General features: G+C 40.6%; 1 protein-coding gene across 1 annotated transcript in view; it reads right to left on the reverse strand.

Moving 5' to 3' along the window:
• The window catches only part of ENPP1 (ectonucleotide pyrophosphatase/phosphodiesterase 1), a 147,667-nt gene that overhangs the window by 40,429 nt on the left and 81,450 nt on the right, over nucleotides 1–25,788 (reverse strand). Inside the window, exons 10-16 of the mRNA XM_077486860.1 lie at nucleotides 24,593–24,658; nucleotides 21,805–21,877; nucleotides 19,032–19,140; nucleotides 15,041–15,172; nucleotides 12,244–12,275; nucleotides 7,593–7,720; nucleotides 3,934–4,006 (exon numbers count right to left, since the gene is read on the reverse strand). Coding sequence (XP_077342986.1) covers nucleotides 3,934–4,006; nucleotides 7,593–7,720; nucleotides 12,244–12,275; nucleotides 15,041–15,172; nucleotides 19,032–19,140; nucleotides 21,805–21,877; nucleotides 24,593–24,658 — 613 coding nt within the window. The remainder of the gene's footprint in view (nucleotides 1–3,933; nucleotides 4,007–7,592; nucleotides 7,721–12,243; nucleotides 12,276–15,040; nucleotides 15,173–19,031; nucleotides 19,141–21,804; nucleotides 21,878–24,592; nucleotides 24,659–25,788) is intronic.

The raw sequence follows: 25,788 nt of genomic DNA on the forward strand, positions 1-25,788 counted from the left end.
TGCTGGCTCTTAGACTCCGCGCCCCAGGGAATCTTACGCTCTAAACCCGGTGGGATCCCCCGTCCGCAGCACTCAGCCATAGGGTCCACAACCTTGCGGTGCACTCCTGACCCCTATGGTGTGCATCTGTCACCTATACATCCTAAGACCTGGGACTATCTCACCAACCCTGCCACCAAAACCAAGGTTATCTCCTACTTTTACAACATCCTACACCAAAAATACACCTTCTCCAAACTAAACCCACATCACAGGTGGGGCACTGATTTTGCATGCACCATTACCGACACACAATGGCAACACGTATTCAAGACCGTCCACAAGGCCACCAAGTGCTCGACCCTTTGGGAGCTAACGCAGAAAATATCATTACGCTGGTACATCACTCAAGCAAGAATGGCATCTTTTGATCCTCAAAACCCCAGCACTTGCTGGAGATGTAAATCTGCCGCAGGTGACATGCTCCATCCTACAGAAATACTGGGAAGACATCTTTAAGCTTATATCAAGAATAACTAAAATCACGATTCCCCCATCGCCTGCACTTGCAATTCTAAACCTAACCATTGACAACATTCCCCATCCCCTCAGACACGCAACACCCATATACTCCTGGCAGCCAGACTCAACATAACTAGACAATGGAAGTCTGACAATCCTCCAACCAAATCCCAAGTCATTGACTTAGTGGTCCTACACTTCAGTTATGAGACCATAACAGCCACCAGCAATGGTCAGGCTGCAAAAACCCACATAAACTGGCAACCATGGAAAGATTGGAATAATACTGTGACTATCACCTAACTTTACTGAACCACAGTTCTTTTTCTTGGCCGAGCAATACCAGTAACCTTCTCAACAGTTCTGTTACATGCTCTAGTAAATTTCTACTAGGAAATTTCCATCAATGTATGGAATATGCCGAATGGGTCCTCTCTGCTCCTGTGGCACTAAGGCTCCCATTTGGGATGCCGCACCAGTGGAGAGGATTGATCGCATTTCTATGAGCTTTCACTGTTAAACCCTTACTGTTTGTTACATTTAAAACCGGTTAGTGGACATTAGTTAATATGTTAAAATATATACACCAACGTTGTTGCACGACATACAATAATGTATTTCATATGTAAAATCAATAAAATATTTGAAAGTTAAAAATCTTATCTAAGAATTCGTTCATATTTTGCACCATTAGTGGGCTTCAGCAACAGTCAATTTCCGTGCGGCCAACGAATTTGAGTAATTGGACATGTTGGAATTTTTTTGAAAAACAAATTACTTTGTAATGAATGATGGGAGAATCGTGCGAGAAATGTAATCGAAAAAGAAATGCAAGAAAAGGAAATTCCAAGAAAAAAAAAAAAAAAAGATTCCCAGCCACGAAAATTCTTTCCTGTTACACCATGAGGTGAAATTGAAGGCCGAAATCAATGGTGGCACCATTAGATCACAAAACGCACAGATTTTCTGATTTTCAAAAGAAAATTATTTCGAAACTTGACCATGTATGGCCAGCTTTAATAAATTATCTGAACAAAGGATAAACAACTACATATAATAATCCATAATAATAATTGTGAATTGACAATTACATAGCAAGATCTATGCAGATTATCCTTGCCATATAGAATATGTGCTCCCTGGCACAAACTGTGCCATTTTCATGCTGCATTTCCAAACCCCACGGGGAAACCTTTCCCATTTATAAATTGGGCCATTTTTAATTATTATACAGAGATAACAAAAAGGTTTATGGAAACTTTCAGTATTTTACAAAGCTATTATATTTGATTTAAATGTAAGGTTTTCTTAAAGTTGGTTGTTACATTTCAAACCAAATACAGGTTACTTATTGAGCGAGAAAAGTTTATCTACCATATACTGTATTTTTCATATTATATATAGTTGGATGAATTTAAAAGTTAACAACTAACTGCAGTATAGGTTACTGTAGGTGTTCGCTATGCTTAAAAGGTAGCTCTAAACCATAACTATATGACATTTAATTTACTAAAGCACACTGTATACTATCCTTTTGTAATGTTTTTGTCATAAAAAAATGTTTTTATATTTAAATTTTTGTATCTTCGTGCTACTGATCTCCTCCAGCCACTTTCACTTACATCCTGTCTACATGCAGTAGCTTAAGCATTATCTGCATATCATTGCTCTGGACCAGCTTCCTGATAGCAACAATGGACGTGCTATATGGGTCAGCACAGCCACTTGTCTCCACCAGGGGCACATGTGACGAGGCAACAACTAAAAGATGGTGCCCCTGAGCAAGGACCTTCATGACTGTATCAACATATTTTTTAACGAAAGCTGCAAATTTCAAAATATTGAAAACAAGTTTTGACATTTCATTAATTTGGTAAAGTGAGATACCAGAGACAGGAGCGACTATTAGATGCAAAACAGACTTGCAGACAGAGGTTATGCACCAGTTAACCCATTAAAGACATGTGCAGAGTGTGGAAACAAACAGGAAAGTGAGCAGACAGTACAGAGAGAATAATGCCTTGTACACACAGTCGGAAATTCCGACGGAAAATGTCCGATCGGATTATATTGTTGGAAAATCCGATAGTGTGTGGGCTCTATCGGACTTTTTCCATTGAAAATTCCGACCAAAAAAAAATTTGAGAGCAGGATCTCAAATTTTCAGACAAAAAAAAATCTGATCTGACTTTTTCCGATCGTTTGTAGAGAATTCCGATCGGACAAAGTGCCATGCATGCTCATATCAAATTACGAGACCAAAGCTACTGGCTACTAGCCTCAACGTAGTCACGTTCTGAACGATCAGATTTTCCGACAACTTTGTCTGACCGTGTGTATGCAACACCAGTTTCAGACAAAATCCGTTGGAAAAAAATCTGATGGATTTTATGGTTGGAAAGTTCGACCGTGTGTACAAGGCATAAGAAATTTTCTTGTGTTTCATAGTATCAATCCCATTCTGCACAGATTTATTCAGTGTTTAAAAGATGCTGGAGAATCCTTAGAGAGGCTTTTCTTGACACTGAGGAATTTACATCCCCTCCTCTATCATCTAATGGAGGGGTAGAACTATTAAGGACACAATTATTACATCTGAATTTCAGAGTGAGAAGGTAAAAGGGAGTACCAATGTTTTTAGATCCAAAAAATAAATATAAATAAATAATAATGTTTTTTCCTCCTGCTTATCCTTGTATTTAGTGCTCCAGTATGATCAAGGGAAACCTCATTTACACACCCCCATACAGGGAAAACTGTTGACATTAAAGGATTATATTACATGCATGTCAGAGTACATTATACATATATTATATAATTCATTATATATGTATGTATTATACTGTATTCATGTCAGTGCATATGTGATTTATATCCTTAAATGTCCATGTGGGTTATATTATGTGAGGGAGACCACTCAAAAAATTAAGAATAGGATATCTCAACACAAATCCCCACGGTCTGAGGCAACGTTTTTCAACCAGGGTGCCGCAAAGAGTCCTCAGGGGTGCTGCGGAAAAGGGACCAAAAATTGCCCCAACTATAGCATCTGCTAAAACATTTTTCACAGCCAGAAGTTAAAGCAGAACTTCAGGGGAAAAGGGGAAGTTCCACTTTTCCTCCTCCTCTCCCCTATTTGGAATGTTTTTTTCTTTTTTTTTGGGGGGGGGAGTGGGTACATGATTTTGAAAGGTACCCCCTCCCACTTGGGCCATCCTACCCACAGAAATGCAGAGACAAGTTCCCAAACCTTTTCAAATTGTGCCACACCAAAAATGCACTTACCAATGCCTGGGGGTACCATTAAAAATTAATTAGCTCATCTGCTAAACAGCAGCTTGTTTTTTTTTTTGATTTTTATAGGTTTCTTATTTGGGTGCAGCATATTATTTTGTGTTTATTTGCTCTTTAAATATATGCTTCATAGATTACCTGCATATTCTTGAAAAGATTGTCAGAACCATGAAATCCCCCATTGCAGAATTTTGAGACCTCGCTTTGTGACCTACAATTAAAAGAGATGCTAGTTAAAGCTTCTAAAGACATTGAAATAATGTATAAGCTCCCCTTGGGCTAATTAAGTAGACAAAGCATTTCCAAAGCTCTCATAGCTCACTGAGGATAGAAGTAAGCAAGTCCATTCTCCATTCACTAGCTCCCCAAGCTCAAAGTGGTAGTCCCCCATCCTCCTCCCCCAAAACACACACACACACAAAAGATGCCCATGCTCATAGAGATCATGGGTTCCCCTCCTGCCAAGTGATCTCCTGTTCATCACACTTATCACAATAAGGTTTGGGGCCAAATTCTTTATCTTTTGAATCCATGACCTAAAAATTAAACTATTTTTTTTTTTTTTTTTAAGATGCCTTCTGTGCAACGTTAGACACGGGAAGAATGGAAAACTTTGTTTTGTTTCATTTATATTTGTTATGCTATTAATTTTGTTTTGGAATTTAGTGTGGTTTCAGAATTCACAAAAATTTTATTTAATTTTCATTCAATTTAGGTTTAGCTTATTCATTTTCTAAGGAATTCCAAATTTTTAGAAAGATTCTAATTCAGATCGGTCAAAAAATGTATCGATTCAAATTCTGTGTGAAGAATAGCTGGTTGTTAAGCAGTGAACTGGGAAGCCAGCCGCCACATCCTTAACCGCTGAGTCACCAGCTGTCAAAAAAACCCACAACACAGTGTGAACAATACTATGTCCTTCAGATCTGGTATGGATTCTAATGCCGCATACACACTTATGGTCGGAAAAAGCTCTGATGGTTTTCCCGACGGAATTCCGCTCAAGTTTGTGTTGCCTACACACGGTCACACCAAATTGCGACCGTCAAAAAACGCAGTGACGTACAACACTATGATGAGCCACGAAAGTTAAGTTCAATGCTTCTGAGCATGTGTCAAATTGTTTCAGAGCATGAGTCGGAATTTTGTGCGTTGGAATTGCCACAGACGATCGGAATTTCCAATAGAAAGTTTTTCCATCAGAAAATTTGAGAACATGCTCTCAAATTTTTGCTGGCAGCAATTTGGCCAGCAAAATTCAGATGAAAAGCTCTCATGGTTCTTTTGCTGGCTGAATTTCCAATCATGTGTACACGGCATAAGGGGACACCCTACGCAAAAAAAAAAAAAACAGCGTGTGGTCCTCCCCTAAAATCCATACCAGACCCATATCCAAGCATGCAGCCCTGCAGACTGGGAAAAGGGGAGGGGGGTGAGTGAGTGCCCCCCCCCCCTCATGAGCCATACCAGGCCACATGCCCGCAACATTAGGGGGTGCTTTGGGGCACCTTGTCACCATATTAATGGGGACAATGGTTTCATCCTCACAATCCTGGTCAGTGGCTAGAGGGTCTGTGGGCTTATCGGAATCTGGAAGCCCCCCTTTAACAAGGGGGTCCCCAGATCCCGCCCCCCCATGTGAATGAGTATGGGGTACCTAGTACCCCTACCCATTCACCAAAAATGTGTAAAAAATGAAGACAGTAAATTCGTTTTTGACAAGTCCTTTATTAAAAAATGAAAAAAAAATGCCCCATCTCACACTGCCTGCCGCACCAGAAAAAATAAAATAAAGAAAACCTACGGCCTTGACTAATGCTCCCTGCAGACTGCCTGCTCCTCCGTCTGACTTTTCTTAAATAGCTAAGGGGCAAAAATTCCTCCAAATTTCTATTTGGATCGAAACTAATTTTAAATGTCTATGCAACGTCCTTATCTGTATTGAACTAGTAATTAGAACTTTCAGGTTAACCGTGGCCCAGAGAGAACTGACTGGCTTTTCTCCTAGATCTGACACTTGCAAATAGATCTGCTCTTCTCCAATCAGGATGACAAAAAAAAAAAAAAAACTTGAGCTGGTCATACACCAATAAGAGGTGGGTTGATTTACTTATTGTGACTATTCACTTCAATTGATTTATCATCATTATCTAATCATGTAAAAAGCATCTGCACAGGACTGGGTATCCAAGTGAATACTCACACAATTTTTGACTAAAGATTCTCAACTCATTTAGGAAATCAGCCTCTATCTGTAACTATAGTTTTTACAGTATACATGTCATAAATTTAAGAAATAAGTAAAAAACCTGGGAAAACTAACTATATACAAAATAGCAACATGCGCTTTGTCTTTTCATACTCTGCCGTCAACCAGCAAGACTGAGTGGAGGGGGCCATAAAACATTTTAGAACAAGTCAAAACCAGCCTTTGAGTAGGCCGATTATTTTAATTCTGATAATTAAATGATGAAATAATTCACTGTAGTGCCACATCAGAATAATTATAGGCAAATGCATTAGCTAAGCTCAAACCTAAATATAAGCTCATCAATGAGATATATTTACAGTAATCCAACAGCAACCTAAAATGCAGAATAATTTAGGTCTTAGCATTCTGCCAAATGTAATTTTTGCTATGTCAGTATTCATTATGCAGCCTCTGTAAAAGGGCATGTGAATGAACAAGTCCTAGGCTGTTCCTGTTTCCTATAGTATAACAGAACTGAACATAAACTCTCTCCACTTTCCTAATATTAGGCGTCATTCATCTAACTCAATTGTTGTGCATGTAATTATCTTAAGTACGGATATGAGCTTTTTTATAGCATCATACTCATGTGGTCATGAGTAAAGGTTTTTTCTTGTCCTTTGTTACCATGAGGGTATTGCCTGAAAAAAATAAAAATAAAATGTGCCTCCTGCCTTAGCTTTGTAGTAGCCACATGGCTGTTTTAGCCATAGTATTTTGCACAGGTGTCTTCATTAATCCAATTACTCTTTTATAACACTCTGTATTTATAGCCTAATGTAGGCCACATATTGTGCAAATTTTCTTGCCTTCAAACATGGGTTGAAGGAAAATTGCTCAATTGATAGGGTATCCTCTTGTGTGCTCTGCCAGTGGGCAGCACAGGGAGCCTTTCCCACTAGCAAAATTACAATGATCACAACCAGCCTGCCCATAGACAGATCGAAATTCTTCCAGTTCCTGCTGAACCAGCCGAATTTCAATCAGCCTAAGCCCTTGTACACACGGTCGGAGAATCCGTCGGAATGTGTCCTATCGGACCATGTCGTCGGATAATCCGACTGTGTGGTATGCATCGGACTGATTCCGTCGGAATATCCGTCGGACCCAATTTTCCAACATGTTGGAAATATTTCCCGACCAACTGGGCCGATCGGACACACTCTGATCATGTGTAGAGAATTTTGATCGGACCAAGTGCCACGCATGCTCAGATCAAATTCCTACATCAAAGCTATTGGCTACTAGCCTGAATGTAGTCCCATCGTAACGAAATTACGTCATCACGTTCTAAAAGATCGGATTTTTCGCCAACTTTGTCCGACCATGTGTATGCAACAGTTTCGGACAAGATCCGACGGACAAAATCCGACAGATTTGGTTGTGGAAATCTCAGACCGTGTGTACAGGGGCTTACAGTTACAGTTTTCCCCTCTTACATTAGTTATTATTTCAGCCTGTTCTTAACAGCATAGTTTTAGAGGCTGTAGTGTATCTATTATTTATCTCCAAATACATATACGAACATATATTCCAATAAACTTACTTTGCAACTTGCCACTTAGGATCACAGTAAAAGTTAAGTGATTCAATTCTGTCATTTTTGGCAAAGTGTAAACGCTTGGGCAAGTCTTGCTTCAGGAATGGTTTGAAATGCTGATTCTTTTTTCTGCACTGTAATATTAAATGGTGTTAATTTTTCTTAAAATTACATTAAAAACAAGATTTTTGGACTCACCTGTAAAATCCTTTACTTGTATTACATCACAGAACACAGAGGAGTTGATCTTTGGTTATGCTTTACCTCCAAGTGATTGGACACGGGCAGATAGCAAAACCTTGCATTTCCTCAGTTTTGTCATCAAGCAATACAAGATGGAAACAATATATAGGTTCATCACCTATGGACACTAGTAAAAAACGGAGGCAATGCTGGAAGAGGAGCGTCAAGCTTTGCTATTTGCCAACCACTAGTGATGCATAACCCAATGGTCTAAAAATTAACTCTGATGTGTCCTGTGACATACTGTATAATGCAAAAATACATATTACACTGATCAAACAGTTTATGAATCTTTTAGGCCCTTTTCACACTGAGGCCGCCCCGCTAGCGGCCGCATACCGCTGTTAAAGCGACGGTAGAGTGGCGCTAAAAATAGCGCAGCTTTACTGCTGAAACCCACACCGCCCCAGTGTGAAAGGGGTCTAAGTGATTGGAGTAAACTATGGTGCGTTGAAATTCATATTCTAAAACTTTATTTTCCAATAATTATTCTTGAAACATTCAAGCAAAAATACAAAAATTCCAATACTTACTCACATAGAAAAAATAAACCAGTATGCTATAGATATACATCAAGGTACAAGGGAACAAGGGATCATAAAAGATAAAATAGAGATATAGATACATATATATATATATATATATATATATATATATATATATATATATATATATATATATATTTCAGCAAGCATGCCTTATATTTAACAAAGCTCTGTGAGCAACAACAAAACAAACAAAAAAGGAAACAAAAGAAATAGTAGGTATATTTAAATTTCTCTGCCGCTCTTTTGGGCTCAATGTTAAGAGAGAGAGGGAAAAATGGGATAACATATACATGTAGTGATCATATGTATACCCATAGGCCATAAAATTGGTGGGGACAAGAAGAAATAATAAAAAAGGGCCAAAGCAACAACCAAGGCCCTGCCTCACGCTCCACAACATTTCATAAACAGCATAATGCTTCATATTGTATAGCTCCTTTGATTTGTCAGTGAAAGAGCCAGATAGAAACAAAAAAAACAAACAAAAAAGAGGCGTGGAAGGGTATAGTAAAGTAAAGGGTGCACCTTAACCAGTCAAAACATAGCTGACTAGTAGTAACTCATAAGACATCCAACAGATAATACAAGGTTCCCAAATGTCAAAAAAGGCCTGATGTCAAGTAAAACAACTTTTTAGAATGAGAAGCCAAAATGTTATACATTTTTGAAATGTGACCTGTATGCTTATTGAAAGTCCTACATAAATATTCCATTGGAAGAAATTAAATCTGATGTGCGCTGTAATGTAGTCAAAAATGTAAACAAAATCTGAAAACAATGGTAGATTTCCAAATCGGGGAGCTGATGTTTTTCTAGTAGCGATTGTTTCGATAAAATACCCTTATAGTCACACAAGTCATTCTAAAGCCTCGTACACACGCTTTGATTTTTGGATGACAGAACGTCTGATTTTTGTGGTACGCTAGTCTCATGTCGAAAGCAAAGAGGTTACTAACAATACAAGAATTTTTTTCATTTGACAGAATACAACGTCAGAAGTGACATAACGTGTTGAATAGTTTTGTATGTATTATTTGGTTTCTGAGCATGCGTGGTCTTGCTCTTATGATTTTTTTACATATGAAAACCACACTGATGAAACAAATATCAGATGTTGAGTTCACATCCGACAAAAATGTTATAGTCTGCACATTCAGCTTTGTCTGACGAAAAAGTGAAAATAGGCTCTCGAAAGCACCGCACTAAAGGCAAGATTTGCGGACGATCGGCTGTCGTAACACAATTGACGTCCGAAAATGAAATCAATCAAACCTTGTTCCCATCACAGCTGGCAGTGCTCAGCAGATTAGTCCGGGAAATATAAAATACCAATCATGACTATTTCATATTCATCTAATTTAAGCCAACACATGGAACTTCAGACTCTTTTTCATATGTTTAGCAGGATCATCTTAATTGCTTTGCTGAAAAAAGCCCATTTACAAAGCCAAATATTTCAAACTCAAATTCCACAACAGCTGTTCCTTAAGAGAATTAAAGCAGACCACCAACCACAATTGTTTTGGAAGACTATAGAGCAAGCTGCCTGTGCATTTTGCCAAATCAGCAAGGGTCCATACTGTCCACACAGTACAGTATTTCATTGCATATATTGGCATTTAAAACAGAGCACACACTCAATCTGGGATAATCTTATATTTTTCATGGGCGATACCAGTGATAAAATTTTGCCATTTTTTTTTATTTTCCTATTCTTCACCTGTGTTAAAATTTCACTTCAACATCACAGCTTCCATGTCAAATTTGAGCTTGGAAGAAAAAGTAGGTGTGCCATGAAACTGGGCTAAGTGCAGCAAAATTAAAAAGAATATTTTTAGCAATCTGTAAAAAACAGGCCCTTTCAGTTTGACTGTACACATCTAATTTTATATCCAGCAGATAAATTAATTCTGTTGATGGAATCGGTGTCCATATATAAAGAATAGAAATGTATGACCCCATGATTGTTGTTCTACAGAATCCCATAAGAGCGTCACTGTTTCTTGGGCAAACAATACATTGCATCTTAAAAATCACAGGCTCAGATGGAGTTTATAACTTAAGGTAGTATATACACATACAAAAAGGTCTACACACCCCTGTTAAAATGTCAGGTTTCTGTGATGAAAAAAAAAAAAATATGAGACAAAGATAAATAGTTTTAGAACTTTTTCCACCTCAATGTGACCTATAAACTGCACAACTCAATTGAAAAACAAACTGAAATCTCTTTTTTTTGGGGGGGGGGGGGGGTCAAAATAAAAAACAAAAATAACGTGGTTGCATAAGTGTGCAAACCCCCTTATAACTGGAGATTGTAGCTGTTTTCAGAATTATGCAATCACATTCATATGCATTTTAAATAGGAGTCAGCACAACCCAGTCATCATTTAAAGTGCCTCTAAACAACCCCAAATAAAGTTCAACTGTTCTAGTAGTTTTTTCCCAGATTTTTTCTTAGTCGCATCCTACAGCAAAAGCCATGGTCCACAGAGAGCTTCCAAAGCATCAGAGAGATCTTATTGTTAAAAGATATCAGTCAGGAGAAGGGTACAAAAAGAATTTACAAAGCATTGATATACCATGGAACACAGTGAAGACAGTCATCATCATCAAGTGGAGAAAATATGGCACAACAGTGACATTACCAAGAACTGGACGTCCCTCCAAAATGTATGAAAATACGAGACGAAAACTGGTCAGGGAGGCTGCCAAGAGCCCTACAGCAACATTAAAGGCGCTGCAGGAATATCCAGCAAATACTGGCTATATGGTACATGTGACACCAATCTCCAGTAATCTTCATATGTCTGGGCTATGGGGTAGAGTGGCAAGATGGAAGCCTTTTCTTACAAAGAAAAACATCCAAGCCTGGCTAAATTTTTCAAAAACATCTGAAGTCTCCCAAAAGCATGTGGAAAAATGTATTCTAATGAAACTAAGGTTGAGCTTTTTTTACCATAATTCCAAAAGATTTGTTTGGCGCAAAAACAATACTGCACATTACCAAAAGAACACCATACCCACAGTGAAGCATGGTGGTGTCGGTGGTGGCATCATCATACTTTGGGTCTTTTTTCTTCAGTTGGAACAGGGGCCCTAGTCAAGGTAGAGGGAATTATAAACAGTTCCAAATACCAGTCAGTTTTGGCACAAAACCTTCAGGCTTCTACTAGAAAGCTGAACATGAATAGGAACTTCATCTTTCAGCATGACCACGACCCAAAGCATATATCCAAATCAACAAAAGAATGGCTTCACCAGAAGATTCAAGTTTTGGTATGGCCCAGCCAGAGCCCAGACCTGAATGTGATTGAAAATCTGTAGGGTGAGCTGAAGAGGGCTGTGCACAGGAGATGCCCTCGTAATCTGACAGTTTTGGAGTGTTTTTGCAAAGAAGAGTGGGTAAATGTTGCCAAGTCAAGATGTGCCATGCTGATAGACTCGTACCCAAAAAGACTGAGTTGTGTAAAAAAATATAAAAAATTAAGAAAAAAACACTAAAAAGGCGCTTCAACATGGTACACACCATATTTTATTCATTTTTTCTTCCCTCCATCTAAAAGATTTCAGTTTGTTCAACTGAGTGGTACAGTTTATAGGTCACATTAAAAAGGGGGAAAAAGTTCGGAAATTATTTATCTTTGTCTCTTTTTTTACATCAGAGAAACCTGACATTTTACCAAGGGTGTGTAGACTTTTTATAGCCACTGTATGGAAGCCTAAGGGTATTGATGAAGAGACACATACATATATTCTTAAAGCCTATATATGCTGTATACAAAAATGAATAAGCGAGACAAGAATTACAGCTTCAAAAATTTAACATGCATATTTTTATGTGGTGCAAAAAACAGTCTACTTACTGTAAGTTTCTTGGCGATATCTGCATAGTTAACTGGAAAAGCCATACTGGAGAATTACATACCTGAATTATTGATACAAAGTCAAATATATGGAACAGAATGTTATCTTTAGCAACATAGCAAATAAATGATTAAAATGTATGTATAGGCAAAACTTTTTTTGCATAGAGTAGGGAAGGGTTAGATGATGGTTTTATTGCCGTCTGTATACCTTCTGTGGGAGCTCCCCCCATTTGTACTGATGATCATTGTCATTGAGACCGAAAGTCAAGAAAAATACAAAACTCACCAGAGCAAAAAGTAAGGTAAATCTCTCCTCTTAGATTCCCTCCAACTTCCTGTTGCATCTCCAAGACAGGAAGGGAAGGGAAATCTCTGCAAAGATACACAGACAGCAAGGCGGCGTACACACGCGGGGACTGTCTGCCGAAACTAAGTTCGTCAAACAGTCCGCTCAAACTTTTGAATGAACGAACACGCCCACACACGGCACTTTTTGAGCGGACAAATACGGCAAACTTTGTTCGTCGTACTAAGTCCGCGCAACTTTTGAAATGAGCGGACTCGCCCACACACGAGGCAACAGTCCGCTCATTTCGAGCGCGTGTCAAGGTAGGCGGGGCCCGCGACGGAGACGTCGCGGGCTCCGCCGCCTGGAATGGACTTAAAGGGGAACCCCAACGCCGAAAAAAATCGGCGTGGGGGTCCCCCAAAGTCCACAACAGACCCTTGTCCGAGCACGCTACCCGGCCGGCCAGGAAAGGAGGGCGAGCGAGCGCGCCCCCCTTCTGAGCCGTACCAGGCCGCGTGCCCTCAACATGGGGGTGCCTTGGGGAAGGGGGGGCCGCGCGGCCCCCCCACCCCAAAGCACCTTGTCCCCATGTTGATGAGGACAAGGGCCTCTTCCCGACAACCCTGGCCGTTGGTTGTCGGGGTCTGCGGGCGGGGGGCTTATCGGAATCCGGGAGCCCCCTTTAATAAGGGGGCCCCTGGATACCGGCCCCCCACCCTATGTGAATGAGTATGGGGTACAATGTACCCCTACCCATTCACCTGTAAAATAAAAGTACCCAAAAAAAAAACACAACACACGAGATAAAATATTTTATTGCACAGCTCCGGGGGTCTTCCGTCTTCGGGGGTCTTCTCGCCGGACTCCTCCGCTATCTTCTTGTAGCTCTTTTGCTAGCGGAGGAGTCCGGCTTTCTTCCTCCCCGCCGCCGGCCTCTTCTCCCGACTTCGGGGGTCTTGTCCCCCTCTTCGGTTCTTCTGCCGGGCCACCGCGCCTTCTTATAGCTCTTTTGCAGGCGGTGGCCCGGTCTTCTGTCGCCGCTGTCGCCGCCGCCTTCCGTTCTTCTTCTTCTTCTTCTTGTTCTTCTTGTTCTTCTCCAGGAGATGTTGACACGTCGCTCTCTCCGGCCGGAATGCCAGAGCCGCGCTGTGCGGCCACTTATATAGTGACAATGGGGTGGTGGGACAATGGGACAATGTCAACATCTCCTGGAGAAGAACAAGAAGAACAAGAAGAAGAAGAAGAACGGAAGGCGGCGGCGACAGCGGCGACAGAAGACCGGGCCACCGCCTGCAATTTGCGATTTTTTTCGGCGTTGGGGTTCCCCTTTAAGTCCATTCCAGGCGGCGGAGCCCGCGACGTCTCCGTCGCGGGCCCCGCCTACCTGCACACGCGCTCGAAATGAGCAGACTTCCCTCCGAGCGGGAACAGTTTGCTCATTTCGAAAGTGGCCTACACACGGGCGGACTGTTCGCTCAAACCAAGTTTCAGCGGACAGTTTTTCGGAATTTCCGAAAAACTTTGTTCGTCAAACTGTCCGCTGAAACTGTCCGCTGAAGCCCCACACACGAGCGGACTGTCCGCTGAAACACTGTTCAGCGGACAAAGTTGAGCCAACAGTCCGCCCGTGTGTACGCGGCCCAAGAAACAAACACTCTATAGAAAAAAAAAGTAATGGAAAAAAAAAAAAAAAAGAAGAAGAAGATTGGACAGCTGTACTGTAACGCAAAACCTTTATTGATGTAAAATGTGATCCATACACCAACAGAGATACAGGTACAAATAAATGACGCATTTAAAACCCTTATTGGTGCTTAAGGACCACCGACCACAATCTCTAATTTATACATGTGATGTACTGATCACACGTACCTCTGTTGGTGTATGGTTCACATTTTACATCAATAAAAGTGTTGCATTGGAGTGCAGCTGTCCAATCATCTTTCTTCATTGACTATGTATGCCGACCCAGCACCCTCCATCTCTCATGCAAGGATGGTGTAAACGCAGGATTATTACCTTGAGTGGTAGCTCCTTTATTTTCCAAAGAAAAAAAAAAGGTTTTGGCTATACATACACTTTAATATTTTCTTAAAATAAAATCAAGACAATTTATACGTAGATTTCAGTTATTGGTTCTAAAGCCCTACGGTTTTTTACCTCAATGCATCATATGTATTAAGGTAAAGAAAAACCTTCTGGTGCTTAGTATCCCCCCCCCCCCCCCTTTATACTTACCCGAGCCCTATCGCAATCCAGTGCTGAGCATGAGAGCAGCGACCCTCCTGGCTCTGGCCCTCCTCACAGGCAGATCAATAGCAGTGGGAGCCATTGGCCATGCCCCGCTGCCTGCACGAGTGCCACCATAGGAAGCAGCTTGGTAGGATCTTTACCTCCATTGTACAACCCAGCTGGCTAACACATTTGCTTAAGCTGCTAATTATACCATTCACTAAAACAAATAAAACAGCCCTGATAACAGCAGGTAGTATGATAAGTACATACAAGAGAAATACTCATCTGGTAGTCGAGTTGGTCTCAAGCGTGCTGCTGGCCCATATAGCACAATATATTCTTTAGAGGTATTTAGGTATGATTCCAGATATGCTACATTTTCACAACGCGATTCCTCCATACCTGAAATCGATTCCACCAAACATAGTTAACCAGAACATGAAATAAAAACAAAAAAAAATTACTTTTAGGCCCCTTTCACACAAGCGGATCATTTGTCCATTTTTCATCGGCCCATTGACAGATAAAAAGCCAACATCAATACAACTCGTCAGGTATGTAGTTTTGTGCAATAGAGCCAAACTGTCACAGTACAGTACATCTATGGGAGTCGGTTGGGACGTGGTTAACATCCTCTCTAGTATCAGCCTCAGACCTGCCAAACTGAAATGCAACACTGGTAATCAGATAACTAAATAAACACACACACACACACACACACACACACACGGTATATGGAAATAACTAGAGATAATAATAATAATACAAATAAAATGTCAGTAAATAATGTTTTAAAAATTGTCCATGACAAAGTAATCTTTGCAGTTTTGATGACTATAGCATCTCTGTGGTATGACCAGCGCTGAGGGCAGGGCTTTTTTTTTTTTTGAAAAGGAACGTTTATTGAGTATATAAAATACATAGGATGACAGTAACACATATGGGGTGCAACATGCACCAAATATATGGATAAAACAGCTGTTAACAATAGCATAGGCTGAGAAAACAGTTCTTTGCTTACAAGTTTAACAGTACATTAACAAAAAGCAGTGCGGTGTGTTCAGAGAGAGGGGGAAGAGAGGACCTCAGAGATTGGGAGTCACAGGTAAATCCACATCACAGCTTGAGCAAGGTTGTTCAGACGGGGGGGAACATGAATCCATCATCTTCGGGCGGGGGCCCCACCTTCAGCTACAGGGGCAACAGGGCTCGCTGGGCCGACCCTGAGTAGGTTTAGGAGGCATAATAGCTACAGGTTACACTAGGCGGTACATGTATCCGAATCCCCCACCCACTTATCCCATATCTTGGCAAACTTGCCTGGGCAGCCCCTATGCATATACAGCAATTTTTTATAGGGGAGAGTGGCGTTGACAGCCGCCTTCCATTGCCAGGCAGTGGGGGGTGTTGAGCTCAACCAGGTGCGAGCTATCTGCAGTCTGGCAAGATATAGAGTCTCCTGCAGGAAGGTAGTCAGAATCCTTGTCTCCTCAGGTACGAGGAGAATCCCCAGCAAACACTGGCGGGGGCAGAGTGTCAGTGGGGAGCCCATTTGGTCGTGGAGGAAGTCAACAACCTGTTTCCAGTAAGCCTGCAGCTCAGGACAGGACCAAAGGAGATGGTAGAACGTGGCCTGGGGATCACCACATTTAGGGCATGTCGGATCGTAGCCAGTTCTAAATTTGGACAGTCGCCCAGGGGTTAGATATGACCTGTGCAGCATGTAAAGGTGTGCAAGTCTGTCTGAGAGTTTAGGGGAAACCAACTTAGGGGTGTCTAACGCAGTTTCCCAGTCCGCGTCCTCGATAACCCCCACGTCAGCCTCCCATCTAGCCTTAAGTCGGTATGCACGGACTGTTGCCCCCGGCGTGAGTAGGTTGTTGTAGAAGAAAGAGATCATTTTCTTAGGGTCGTCTCCGAACACCGCTGTTATCGGGAGTGTCTCAAGCCTAGGGATAAGGGAGCCGAATTGGGAGTTAAGGGCATGGCGGAGCTGAAGGTATCTAAAGAACATTCGATTAGGGAGGCTGAAGTCATCTTTGAGGGCTTGGAAGGGTCTGACATTTCCATTGGTAATGACCTGGGACAGAAAGATAACGGAGGGCAGGGCTTTTCATATGAGCAAAGTCAGCTCTATTGGTTGAAGCAGGAGAAGAAAAAAAAAACAGAAAAGAAAAACGCCTCTGAGTGCAGGCATATGGGTAGCACAACCAGTGTCTCTGCCTTGCTGCTGGGACTCCCCCTCCCAGTATACAGCAATTGTCGAAGAGAAGGCGTCAGCTTCTGCAACTGTCAAAAAAGCTGTCTGACATGGTGTTTATAAACAGCACTGCTCCAGACCGACTATAGAAAGATACAAAACAGTGTTACTTTTGTAACATTTTTGTTCATTTACCTGCAGATCAAAAGGGATGAATCCGCAGATGATAATTAAGCACTTGCACTACAGAAGGTTTTACCCCCTTCATGAACAGAGTATTTTTTGCTTTTCAGCACTGCTCTAATTTAAAACGGACCTTCAGTCATTTTTTCAACTTTCCATCTATTAAATCTTCTGCCCTTGTTGTTTTAACTTTGGATAGTTAAACATTTTTTTTTCTGCCAGTAAATACCTTATACAGCCCACTTCTTGTTTCTTGTTTGGTAAAAAGCCTAGGCTTATGACCTGCACAGCGCACTCTCTCATTCTCATGAGAGGTTTCCAGGAAGGAGGGGGGGGGGGTGAGTCCTAAGAGGGCCAATAAGAGATGCAGTGCTGCAGAGCTGGAGGTGTGCCTCTGTGTCTGGTTAAATACAGGAAGTGAACAGGGAGCAGCTTCAGCTGCCCACAGTTAAAATGGATGCAGCCGGACTTAGTGGAGGGAGATTTTTGCAGCATATTTGCCAAGTACAGAATCACAGTATATATAAAATATGCAAAGTGGTTGCAGGGAAGCTTCAGAATGGCAAAGATTTTTTTATTACAAATTATGTAAGCAGACTGCAGTTCCTCTTTAACTGGCAATGCAACACTGTATGTAAATTTAATTTATATCAGTTCTTTTCACGCAGCTTGTTTATGGTTGTGATCTGTGACTGGCTAAGCTAATGGCATACTACAGCTAGCCAGGTGCCATGTGATTGCTTTGGGCCAATCACAGATCACAGCAGTAAGGAAGCTATTCATGAATGGAAAGCCATTCATGACAGGTTGTATACGGTACATTATCATGCAATCACTATGACTAATCATAGCGATCACATGATAACCAGTTACTAGATACCGGCAACAGTAATATGCTGTGTCCGATGGACAGAGTGGTCACAGGAAGAGCTATATCTAACCTGGAAGAGGGTCAATCATATACATACACGCACACACGCGCGCCTCTTCTGCCTATGCAGCCCCTCTGCAGTAAATGTACTGTGGCGGGGCGTCAAGTGGTTAAAGCACCCTGACAAGTAAAAAATAAAATTCGTTTTTTTAAATAAAAATGTTCTACTGTTTATCAACCCTTCGTTTACTCTAATCAGCCCTAATTAACTCTTTATTCTCCTTCCATGTTTTCTTTTGTAATTTGCTTATTTTGTTTGAAAAACTGCAAAAACTTACAAAATACATTCTCCTTCTCCATTTAACTAGCTGATTATTTATTTTATTTCCATTAACATATACTTTTTTTTTTGTTTTGTCTGGTAATAGTTTTACACATTTATAATATTTACACATTTCCCTTTTTAAAAAGTGAAAAAAAAACTCTGTATTTCATTTGTAAATAACTTTGTATTGCTTTGTACCAGAATCAGAATTGTAGTGTAATTTTAAACAGGACATTACAGAATAAAATGCACGTCTGCAGTAACACTATTTGAAACTAACACTGCCCAAAAAAAAAAAAAAAAAGTGCGTTTTGTTTTTTGTATTTTATTGTGGAAGGATTGCAAAAAATAAAACTAACATACAGCAACATGCGTAGGGAATTCGCAGTATAATGTTGAAATTAAGCAACAGAAAGCCCAGCAGAAAAAGGCACAATTGAGGACTAAGCTCCAGCAAAAAACGATGTCCAGGGAAGCTGATTACACTGCAGATAACTGCAAACCACCTGACCAGGTGAACCCTCTGTAGGTAGTAGGCCCAAATTAGTTTTAGCAAGGTTTAGTTTCTTATAGACCCATTTCAAATACATTTGTGTTTTTTGCAGGGTTTATTAAATAAAACATGGGTAACATACAGTAGGCATGTACATTCATATGGAAAAGAGCCATCAATCAATCTTACCATGGTCTGAAAGAAGCAGAAGATTTACACATTTATCCAACTGCATTTGTTTAAGTCCATCCATTAACATTCCAACTATACGGTCCACCTCCATAAGAGCTTTTATTACCTGTGCAGACGATTGCATGTTATATAATGAACATCAATTAACTGTATATTTATGCATACTAAAGTATTGCCTTCTGAAAAAATAAAAAAAATAATTTAAAAAAAATTGCTAACTTGTCATATTGAAGTCTAATTAAAATGTTCCAATACAGTTCTTCAGAGTGTTCTAGGAGTAGTGTCTTTCTTAGATATGGTCATTATTGTAATATGCCAAGTGGGGTGAACTGAAAAAAAAAATTTGAGGAGGACACTGTATTAACTATGCGATGTTAGTACAGCAATCTCCCCTTTGAGCCATTATGTCCTTAGAGGGGGACTGCCCCCTCATCAGAACACATCGGTCTGTGCTTGCATACGAACGCTGATCAGATGCTGATCGGCTACTAATTTTCCAGCTTGCTCATTTGACAGAAGCTGCTCATGAGTCCAGCTTCTGTCGGTCGAGGACCTGTACACATGTGCCAAAAGTTGTCCGGTAACTGCCGAACTGACCATTTCTGGTGGGTGCTTTTATGTTTGCAAGTACAATTTGAATTTTTAATAATGCCCTTTAAAGATATTATTACCCTATGCAAGTTTACACTAGATTTCCTCTGCTTGCTACGGTTACATATTTTGGGTCCTGTCAGTTTGAAAGCTCCAGCACAAGGATTTGGATGGACCTGATTATAGAGTATGCGTTTGCGATTCAAGCGCAATATGCCGATCTTGTAAAAGAAAGGCACAGGGAGCTGGTGAGCAGGATTTCAATGAGGTGAAGCCAGTACTCAACATTTGGATGAAGCTACTATTTCACATGTGGAAGACATTGGCACATAACATTTGTTCACTTTGGTATGATGGACTTCAACTGTTATTTTTGTTTTCATGCTATATTTGTTGCATTTTGCAACTTAGTTTGGCACTATTGTTTAATTCACCTAAGAGGATTTTAAGAACCAAGTTACTTTGCTTATTATCACTGCTATAATCTCTTTAGAGGTTGAGTTAATTTATAATATATAGTGTTTAGGGGTGTATTGCTAGCAATATACTTTTTTTCTATTTTCACTGGGGTGTATAAATACAACAGTTATTTTGTGAGGTAGTTCTGTCCTTCGTGTGGAGAGGGGATTCGTTGTGTAACATTTAAAACACTACTGCACTATTTTAAATGCAAGGTCAGACCTCCTGCTCGAATATAATGTTGTGTACACATGGCCGGAATTTCTGATGGAAACAGTGCGATAGGAGTTTTTCATCGGATTTTCCAACCGTGTATGCCCATCGGTCTTTTTCTGTCTGCATTTCTGATGGTCTTTAGATTGAGAGCCTGTTCTTAATTTTTCAGACGGAAAACCTTTCTATCGGATTTTTCGATCGTGTGTATGCAATTCCAACACGCACAATTCCGACGCATGCTCGGAAGCATTAAACTTCCCTTTTATAGTGTCATCGAACGTGTTGTATGTCGCGGTGTTATTGACCATTGGAACTTGGTGTGACCGTGTGTAGGCAAGACAGTTTGAGCAAAATTCAGTCGGAATTCCGATGGGAAAACCATCAGAGATTTTCCCGACGAGAATTCCGATCGTGTGTACATGGCATTAGAGTTTTTTACAAGAACAGTATAGTATTAGCTAAAGTTGTCATACACCTGGGCTATTAACCACTTAATGGTTGGGCCTATTTTTCAGACTGTGTGCTTACAAGGTAAAATAATTTTTTTGCTAGAAAATTACCCAGAACCCCAAAACATATATATTTTTAGCACCCTAGTGAATAAAATGGGGGTCGTAATAATAATATGATAAAAATTCCTTTAAATACAGTGTCGGGGGGTCCCCTTAGTCTGTCTGTAAAGTGATGCATCTGTACCAGGTATAGAACCTTCTGCAGCAGAACTGATTATATCCATCAATACAAAAAATGAAATTCCAATTGTTGGCAATGCTAAAATATGTTTAAAAAAAATGGCGTAAGGCCTTTTGGGGTCTGTTATGACTTTTATGGGTAACCCCACACCAAAATGTAAAAAACAAAAACAGCGTGGGGTCCACCCCAAAATACATACCAACCCTTATCCAAGCATGCAGCCCGGCAGGTCAGGAAAGGGGGGGGTGAGCAAGCCCCCCCCATACCAAGCCACATGCCCTCAACATAAGGGGTGCTTTGTGGCAAGGGGGCTCTTCCCGACAACCCTGGGCTGTAGTTGTGGTGGTCTGTGGGCAGGGGGCTTATCGGAATCTGGAAAACCCTTTAACAAGGGGCCCCCCAGATCCCTCTTATGCGAGTGAGTATAGTACTCCTACCCATTCACCAAAAATGTGTCAAAAAGAAATAAAAAAAACTGTTTTTGACAAGGTCCCCCAGCACACTGATAGACAGCCAAGGAGATGGGAGGAGGATTGTTGAAAGAGAAGTCAAGATATTTAAATTGTTGCATCCAGCCTCTGAATCTGAAAGTTTTGAAGTGCATGGTTTGCTAAATTCAACCCTTTGATTTGATTATGCCTGACGCAATGTGATTTTTTCATCATACACATAGTCTGAAGAACCCAGGTCCATGATGAGTTTACTTGAATAAATCTATTTACACTCAGCTTATAATTAGCATTGCCTTTTATTCACATTTACACCATGAAAAAATACAGAGGCATACAAAGTAATGAGAGGTTTTACTTACGGCACTGCTCATTGGACCGTGTTTGTGTCCTGACCAGTCTGGTTCTTCTAAATACAGAGTGTAAAAGTGTGGTCTAAATCAAACAGTACCAAGAATGACACACTTGTCAATTAATCTGAATCAAAAAGCAATATCCAGCCAAAATAAAGGATCAGTCTGCATAAAGTAAACGTTTCCAAGCCATCAATATGTCAAGAATATTTTTCATGAGAGGCTTTTAAGAAAGGACTCCAGGCAAAAGTTATTTTTAACATTTTGGTTAGCATGGGGGAGGGTTGGAACATTTACCAGGTTTTCATTGCTGTCTGTGTCTGACACCAAGTAGATTTCCACTCGCTTCTCTGACAGGAAGAAAGAAGAAATTATTCCAGGAGGGACACTGATAGCAATAAAAACCTTTCAAGAGTTCTGATCTGTTCCCACTCCAACACTTGACTGGTGATCCATTTAAACTCATTAGAAAAAAGTGCGATTGTGATTGCTTGTTTTGACTGTTTCAGACAAGTCAAACCTAAAATCCGATTGGTTGCTATAGGTAACAGGGTCATTGATCTCATCATTATCTCATTATATTAGCCCACAAGAACTGTAATAGGGTCACTAATGTTAATATTAAAGCAGATCTCCAGGAATTCTGCCATTGTTAAAAGGATTACTATGGGTTACATCCAGTGAGGTGCATGGCACCTCATGGAATTTTTTAATTTACATTTTCACTGCTCATCGCAAGAATAGCAACAGGAGCTAAATGCAGCTGCTCTACCCACCTCTCCCCTCTTCTTGCCCAATCACAGAGGGCTTTTTTATTATGTAGACCCATTCACAAAATACAAAGCCATCTGTGAATTACAGTGGAAGGGGAGGAAGAAGCAGAGCAAAGCAGAATCTCTGCTGTAAGAGTGCCAGGAGTGCAGTGACAGCTGCACTCCCAATGCTCAGTAAAACGGTCAGTTGTAAAAAAAAAAAAAAAAAAAGAGAGAGAGAGATAAGTTCAGAAAGTAGCATTCACCTTGGTGGACTTAACCCACAGTAATCCAGCAGATCTTAAAGTGACTGAATTCCTGGAATTCCGCTTTAAAATGATCTCACACAAAGAAAGAATTAATAACAGACACAAGTTCAGATCTAGATATTTCCAAAGCAATAGTCAAAATGTTTTACTTTTTATCAAAACATGGTGCATAATTTAGTGTACCTCAGTGGTTTACATTTTCAGAACTACAATAAAGAATATCAAAACATTTTTACAAAGAATTCTTTTTCCAGGAATCTTCCCTGATGATGCCCTTAACATGAAAAATGATCCAACCTACTTAAAGCCCATCTCCAGACAAATACCAACCACTCTGCATCCAACCCCTCTCTAAATTGTTGTCATGAAAAAAAAAAAAAAAAACCCACTATCCAAATGCCTCTTACATAAAATCCACTGAAAAGTGCTCATCGTTGTCGGAGTATCTGCCTAGTTCACTGCTGCAAAATAGCATCAATAGATAAAACAAAATAGTAGAGCCCATAAGTCTTGAACAGGAGTATGTGTCCAAACAAGTGACGTTTTTTATTTACAATATTTCAGTGGATCTCGGCCTAAATTTACAAATACCTGCTTTTACTTTCCTAAAGCTGTTAGAAAAGTCGCTAGTCTTTGCGTCACTTATTTACACAAGGCAGGGTAATTCTTCAGGGGTCCACATCGACACTTAGAAAGGGCTGTCCAGTGGCAGGGTTCTCTCAGGAGCCAAAAAGCAAGGTGATGTATGTGTGAGGGAGGCAGAGAGGGATCTGAAATGTTAAGGGACTATAGCAGCAGAGCAAGGCATAGCTCCCTATTTTGTGTGCCATTAGTTAAGATGGATCTTCTCATAGTTAAGGATGTCTCCAGTTAAGATGAACTGGAAATATATTTGTATACTTTGTTTACAAGTGTTCATATATTACAAGGATTAACCCCATTTGCATCACTCGATGATAATTACAAGATACATTTCTTAATATTACAAGATAAAGTTACATAGTGATGTGTGCCTGCCAGTCACGCAAAATGCTAAACATCCCTGTGTTTGGGATGTAGCTCCTGGAGTTCTGCCTGTCTTGTCACCTGGCCAATTATAATATTACAAGATAAAGTTATGTAGGATTGTTTATTTTGCTTATTAAACTTAAAAAGTTAGCATTTTTACAATTAGGCGCTCAGAGACTTTCAATTTCATATTGCCTGCCAGTCACTCTGTGCAAAAGGTCCAGGAGTTCCATCTGTGTAGTCAGCTGGCCAACCTCTGGTTAATTGGTCATCACCATTGAGGTGGACATGGAATGCTGACAGCTGATCACATGGTAAGGGGCCGGGACCGGCCCCTTACTCGGATCGGTGATCACCCAAGTCTCATTGACACAGTGATCACAGCGCATGCCCTGTAGGGCACGCGCAGGAAGCGTGCACAGGGGAGGCCGTCATATGATGGTCTCCCAGGAATTCAGGTCCACGGTGTGGCCATCATTCGGCTATAGCACAGATGTCAAGTGGTTAATGTATTACCATGCATTGCGGTATTATACAGTAAAATACACCTTTTAACCTATGAAATTGGCCTCAGGGGTGCCTGGACAGCAGTTTGGCAGTGCTTCAAGAGTATACTATATGTTATATAAAAGAGTTCTAAATTCTATAGCCTTTAGTATAAACCATAAATATAAAACTTCTACAAAGACTGAACAACAATACATAATACATTTGAGACTTAGAGAACCTCAACATATATTTAACTTTATCTATTATTTTCTACCTTACCTCAGATTTTCGGGTAGGCTTAGCCATTTAAGGACTGACATGACTCTCTTTTCAAAAGGAATTGATCTGGGGAAAAAAGCCAATACGTTATATATTAATTATCAAAAAACAGTAACTAGGGTATTCAACAAAGACTACAAAAATGTGTTCATTAATTGCAACAACCCATAGAAAACAATTAGCATTTAAGTATGTAAACCCAGGAACAAAAGTATAATATAGCACTTCACCAATCCTTAAATGTGAAGGATGCATTTGTTTTCTTTTTTAGGCTAAGTACTGTGAGGGGGTTCGCTCGGTAGCGGGTGTGTGTGACCCCCTGGATGAGTTCACAACACAAAGTCAGGCACAGCAGACAGCGGTGTAGGTGCAAAAAACAAAAGATCCGGTTTATTTAGGCTACATGCAGTGATACATATAACAGCCAAACAAAATAAAACAAGAAAATAAATCCTGGTCAGCTTGACCTCTAACTACACACGTAGACTCCCTGTCTAACAACTGGGTGCAGCCTTGTGCTGCCCCAGTCCCTGTCTCTATTGTAGGGGTTTGCCACACAGGCGTTAACTCACCGCACAGAACAGATCTCAGACTCCCCAGTCTATACACACAAAACTGGTTCCAGGATGGAGCATCTCCCTATGCATGCTGGGGTTTTTTGTAGAGGTCTTAATGAGCCCACTTACTACAGCTGGGCTCATTAACTCTTCCCCTCTAATTGTAAGTCTGCATAAAGCCTGAATCTAGGACACACATATTTCCCATCCTGAATACAACCAGGTGATTTTACCTGCGTGCTGCCACATACCCCCCCCCCTCTTGTTTCAACCTTGAGGTTGTAACACAAGCAGCCAGACACGCATGTATCCGAGACAAAGCATCCACATTCCCCATTTTAACACCAGGGCGATGCTCAACTGTAAAGTTAAATTCCTGTAGGGCCAGGAACCACCTATTTACCCTTCTATTGGTCTCCTTGTTTTGAGCCATCCACTTTAAAGGAGCGTGATCAGTCACCAGGTCAAAGTGCCTACCTAGCAGATAGTACCGAAGGGAATCTAGAGCCCACTTCACTGCTAAACATTCCTTCTCAATCGTGGAGTAATTTACCTCATGGGACTTTAACTTCCTGCTGAGGTAAATGACTGGGTGCTCTTCCCCGTTCCAGACCTGGGATAACACTGCTCCTAACCCAA

The sequence above is a fragment of the Lithobates pipiens genome, unplaced genomic scaffold (genome assembly GCF_037356315.1).
Source record: "Lithobates pipiens isolate NorthernLeopardFrog02 unplaced genomic scaffold, aLitPip1_a1.2 Scaffold_18, whole genome shotgun sequence".
Classification (NCBI taxonomy): Eukaryota; Metazoa; Chordata; class Amphibia; order Anura; family Ranidae; genus Lithobates; species Lithobates pipiens.